The sequence below is a fragment of the Antrostomus carolinensis genome, unplaced genomic scaffold (assembly GCF_000700745.2).
Source record: "Antrostomus carolinensis isolate BGI_N321 unplaced genomic scaffold, ASM70074v2 Scaffold1394, whole genome shotgun sequence".
NCBI classification, from domain to species: Eukaryota; Metazoa; Chordata; class Aves; order Caprimulgiformes; family Caprimulgidae; genus Antrostomus; species Antrostomus carolinensis.
The window spans coordinates 1962-7311 of NW_010312604.1; the positions used below are offsets into that span (position 1 = coordinate 1962).

Sequence of the window (5350 nt, forward strand, 5' to 3'; positions counted from 1 at the left end):
TTCAGTCTCCTCCTCCAAACTTTACAGGAAGCAACCTTCAGATGGAAAACAGAACGCTTCCCTCTTTCTCTCTAACTTTTCCTGGCCATTAGATAACAGAATCCTAATCTTTTTCTGATCCAATAACTATCAAAATCCTCTCTGTGGGTGAACTAAGTGCAACTGGTAGAACTGTGGCTGGAAAGCTGGAGAATACAGCTTCTTCCTACCACAGTCACACCACATCACTAATAATAACTGAGCTTTGGAAGAAAAAGATGAGTGAGAGAGTTTTGGCTAGATCGGGTGAAGGGAACTGAAACCAATCTCTCCCTTCTGCCATGGCTGCTTTATTTCAATTAAAAGCAAACAAAAGAATAAAAACTGTTTGCTTGTGTATGGGAGGATAGCAAGGTGTAATATGTCTTCCAGTAACCATGTTCTAAAAGAAAATGACAAACCATTCTCAGTTCTTCAGAAAAATTGCTTATTCTCAGAAGTGAGATTCCTGGCAGTGATTTCAAGCTGACAGAGCCCTGCAAAACCACAAGCAAAACATGGATAAGGTTTGCCCATATATTCTGTTTACCTCAGACATCAGCTATTAGCATCTCTTTGCCTCAGAGGGGAGCTGGATGTAGTGCTATTTTGGATTGCATTCAGTGCTAACTCTTCCTGGGCATCACATAAAGAGCCTAAATGTCTACCTCAGGACTCCTGGTTCCTCTGCAAAGGCAAGTACTTAAAGGTTTGATGTGCAGCCCAAGCTCTTAATTGGATCCAACCCTGTAATTTGGTCCATAACAGGATGACCCAGCAGGATTATTTACAGCACAGCATGAAAGCAAATGTCAAAGAAGTGACAATGCAGCAGTACAAAGTTGTTGTATTGATTATATAAATTGCCTCATTCAACAGCCCTAGGCTGACTATAAATATTTCAGTGGTGTACATCTCTTCAGTTTCACATCTAATGTGTTTCTTGAGTAAACAAGTGATGCTTGGGAAAGCCTTCCTTCCTTATAAACAAAATAAGACATGGGTTCCCAAAGAAAGCTCAGCAGCAATCAATCAGAGATTTTTAAATTAACTGAGGCATAATGGAAGACTCTTATAAAACACATCTTCAAAATAATTCTGTAATAGCCTGATAGGTTTATTCCACTGAATAAAAGAGCTATTTTTTTTCAATTTTTTCACTAGTACAAAAAAAAAAAAAAAAGTTATTGACAAGCCTGTGATACTGAAAGAAAATTTAGCTTCAAAATGGCAATGTTCAGACAGCACCGGGATTTTGTTGTGCTACTACTCTGCCCAAACAACCAAGAACTTAACAACAGGTTCCAAGAAGGTTGTGGCAAAGTGCTGCTCAATGTTTCAGCATATTTATTACTTCTAACTTTGCATAATGGTGTCACATCATTTTGAGAGTCAATTACCAGCAAGGACCTTGTTCACAGACTGTGACTGGAGATGAGACAAGCAGGTGTTCGGGCTAACAGTGCATGGCAGGAACAAGGTCTTGCCCAGTAAACAGGCAAAACATGTATAATGTGCCGTCCCCATGTATAACAACTCTGAGAGTTGTGGTGCTAAAACTACTTTTTGAGCTGAAAGTTGTTATTAGCAACCCGCCCTGCAAGGGTAGAGAAGAGGCTGTGCAGTCAGACACTTGTATCATGCGACCAAGTCCACACATGCTGGAGACAGCCATCTGCAATGGGAAGACAATTTTCCTCATTGACTTTTTGGCAAATTTTTTTTTTTTCCTGTTCTTGGTAAAAATGTTTATATTACAGGCAGTTAGACCTCTCAGAACTTAAGCACAAGTATTTGCATACTCAGATCAGCCTAGGGTATGCAATGTACAGAACTACTGAATAGCATGACCATGGACAAAGTGCAACCCGGAGAAAATCAGCAGGAGTGAAACATTTTAAATCAGCCTCTATTTCAGGCTTGATTTGTGAGAGGTGCTGAGAGCACAGGTCATATATCCCAATATTCAGAAACCAGCTCTGGAAACATTTAACTGAAAAATTTCTATCTACCTCTGTCCATAGGATGAGACTGATGATATTTACAAAAAATCTTAAAACTGGTAGTCACAAGCAAGCTCTACAAATGCCACCTATTATCACGAGTACATCTGAAGCTGGCTTGACACTGTGTGAAGTGAACAGCAGATTACACATTACCAAAAAAACACTTTCTGAAGGAAACATCCAACACCGTCAGGAAAAGAGACTTGCTAGCTTCTTGCCACCTACAGGTGAAACACTAAAATTCTCCTGATCCCAGACTCCAGCATTTGGAGAGCAAATTGCCTCAGAATCAGAACTAACATTAAATATAAACAGAATTGGGATTCTAAACTTTGTGCAACTTATGGAATATTTTCTGCTTGCATTTTAAAGTTGAACATTTTAAAAGCTTAATTTTTTATAATCAGTCCACTTGACAAGGTTCTGTTTGAATGTTTTTTATGAAGAATAGCTGAAAGATGCTCTTTCCTTTTTTTTTTTTTTTTCCTAGTCCCACATCATGGTTCTGCTAATTACCATTGATTAGCAAACAGCTTGCCAATTAACCCTGACAGGGTAGTCATTGGTTTGATAGCACTGCATGTCATCCGAAAGGTAGGGAGAATTTATTGCTAGTTTCAGACAATAAGCAAGGGGCTGGCAGAGCTTACAATTGCCTAAAAGTTAATTGTTTCAGAGCCGCTGAGATAAATTATTGAATCAGTTAAAACACATGATTGGATGTCTGTAAGTATATTTAAAGCTAGCAAACAAGCTTCTAGCTGTGATGGAGCAGAATAAAAAATTAGTGGGATGAGAAAGACTAGTGGGGGGGGTTCCTTTTGGTTGGTTTTGTGGATTTTTTTATTTTTTTTTTTTAAGCTGTTGGAGTTTGTTCTGTTCTAGTCTGTCATTAATGTTAGTTAAATATAACTAAAAGCTAGTATTGACTTAAAGCAAAAGCATCTGGTGAAGAGTAAGATCTAAAATGACTTTCCTTCCAAAGTGGTTAACTTTTCTAAAAGGCAAAGAGGTTGTTGTTGCTAATGCTATAATTGCAATATTGACAATTGGTGGGCAGCAACTTTTCTCTTTTTTTACATTCAGTTGTCCCTGTCATGTTGGGCAAAACCTTACCTACGGGCTGGCTTTCCTAGGAGTTCCTGCACTGATCCTTCTGGTTGTTGGCTATGCCCTGAATAACCAGACTTGGAGGCTGGTTACAGGCAAAAGGTCTCCTCTTCAGGAAGAGGCTACACGGAACCAGTTACTGCAATGCAAGCTGACCTGCTTTGTTTTGTGCAGCATCACTGGGAGAGCACTGGTTGCTCCGATAACGTGGCTAGCAGTCACCCTGATAAACGGCTCGTATTATGTCTGTGCCATGAGTGAGTATGTCTCTGTGCATTATGATGGAGCTAATCCTAATATTACTGCTAGCGAACGCAGAAGGATATTGGCTGCATTTCCGTGCAGTCAGTTAGTTCCTCCGGAGCTGACCCGGGCAAGAGATGAAGTGATTCTCCTACTGCGATACCAGTCACAGGTGAGTAACTCATATTGTTTCTGTTGCCTGTGGATCTGATGATGAGAACTAGAGTTAATTCATCAGGCAAAGTGTTAGGATAAAATAGGATCAGTATTTTCTGCCTTGAGTGCCAAATCTCTGTGTTTTGAACGTGCTTTGTTCCTGTAAGTGGAACTGAACTTTAGGTATGTAAATTACTATGTCTGGTTGTCCTGTTTGTTACCTGCTACTGGAGAATATACTACTCCTTACACAGTATTTTGAAAAGCATTATCAAATAAGACAAATGGAAGTTCAAGAGCCAGGGAGGGTATGAAGTTTCTTCATTCAAGCATAAGAAGCATGTGACTAAGGTGCTCAGGCTGTAAGAGCTCCACGCCAACCAAATTAAAATCTTGGTTTTAGATCAGACTGAATTCTGAAAGCTTACATACTGGGTAAATAATGGGAGGAAAATTAAGTTGTCACTCCAGGGAAAATTGGTTTTAAACAGGCTATAAGCTAACACAGGCTAGGAATTAGATGGCTTCTCTTCTCACAGTAACAGCTGTGGAGGCAAAATCCTTAACAAATGATACAATAGGACTTCCTTAAACTTGATAGAAAGAAGTGACTTTGCTACATGGCTACCTCTAGTCAGCAGGGACTGGGTTTGATGGCAACACACCCTTATCGGGCTTATACCTTTTTAACCTTCTTATTCAGGAAAAACAATTAAAGATCTAATGGATTGTCTGATGCTCAGAAGTTACCACTGTGAGTGTTTTCAGCTATAACAGGTGTTTTTTTCCCTTTTCTTTGTAAGGTGGCTGGCTGGCTTCTGATTGCTGTGGTAGTCATCACTGTCTTCTTGTCTTACTGCCTGGCAAGCTGTTTCTCCCCGCTCAGCTTTCTACATTTCAGATACTGGAGCAGCTATGTCCATAATGAGCAGGAGCTCTTTGATGAAGCAACAGACCAGCACTCCAGGCTTTATGCCATGCAGCACGTAAAGAAGTTCTTTGGCTTTGTCCCAGGGAGTGAAAATGTAAAGGAAATCCGTATCCCATCTCTCCGAGAGTGGCAAGCCATTTCTGGACTAGCGTTTCTAAAACGAGTGGATAAGGAGCACTATGACTACAGCCTCCTCCATGACTGGGCGCTCAAGGAGCCTGTAAATGGAAAATACCTGAAGACTGATGAAGACCCTGTGATCAGAACACAGCTCTGAAGGTCCAAGCCACCACTGACACCTTGTAGAAAATCAGGAACATGCGTAGCTCCACATCAGACTTGAGCTGCTCTGGAACTTTCTGATCCCTTACTACATTGATATATAAAGTACATGTGCAAGTACATCTTGTTAATGTAGTCCTTTACAACATGCTTACAGATGCCTTTCCTGATGGCATCTGACTCCTGTGGGATGTGATGGTCTATGTCTAGATTGGGTTGGGCTGTTTCAATCTGCAGCTCTCTAATACTTGTGCTAAAAGGATGAGGATGTACTGGGAGAGAAAGTTATTCCCAAATGCTTTTTGTTTCCTCACATTAAAAAAAAAATTAAAATTAATAGTTAAGACTTTGATTGGATCCTATGAGTTAGTTCATTCTGTACAAAGCAAAAGCAGATACCCAGCTTTGTCTTAGTGATCTCTAGCAGAAATGCATTTTTTTCTCCTCTTCCACATCTTTCTTGGTTTATGTGAATAAAATATACTGAGCTAACTACAAGCTAAGTCTATGGCTACAGCAGCACAGAAGAAACACATGGGGAAACTTCAACAACACAAGCTGAGTATAGATACAATGATGACAGGCTGAGAGAGTTGGGGCTGTT

At 40.1% G+C, this 5350-nt stretch overlaps 1 protein-coding gene across 1 annotated transcript; it reads left to right on the top strand.

Moving 5' to 3' along the window:
- The first annotated feature begins 2991 nt into the window (after positions 1 to 2991).
- CALHM4 (calcium homeostasis modulator family member 4) lies at positions 2992 to 4741 on the top strand. Its single transcript, XM_010167026.1, has 2 exons — positions 2992 to 3549; positions 4337 to 4741. Exons 1-2 carry the CDS (start codon positions 2992 to 2994, stop codon positions 4739 to 4741), a joined length of 963 nt encoding a protein of 320 aa, XP_010165328.1.
- The last annotated feature ends 609 nt before the right edge of the window (positions 4742 to 5350 follow it).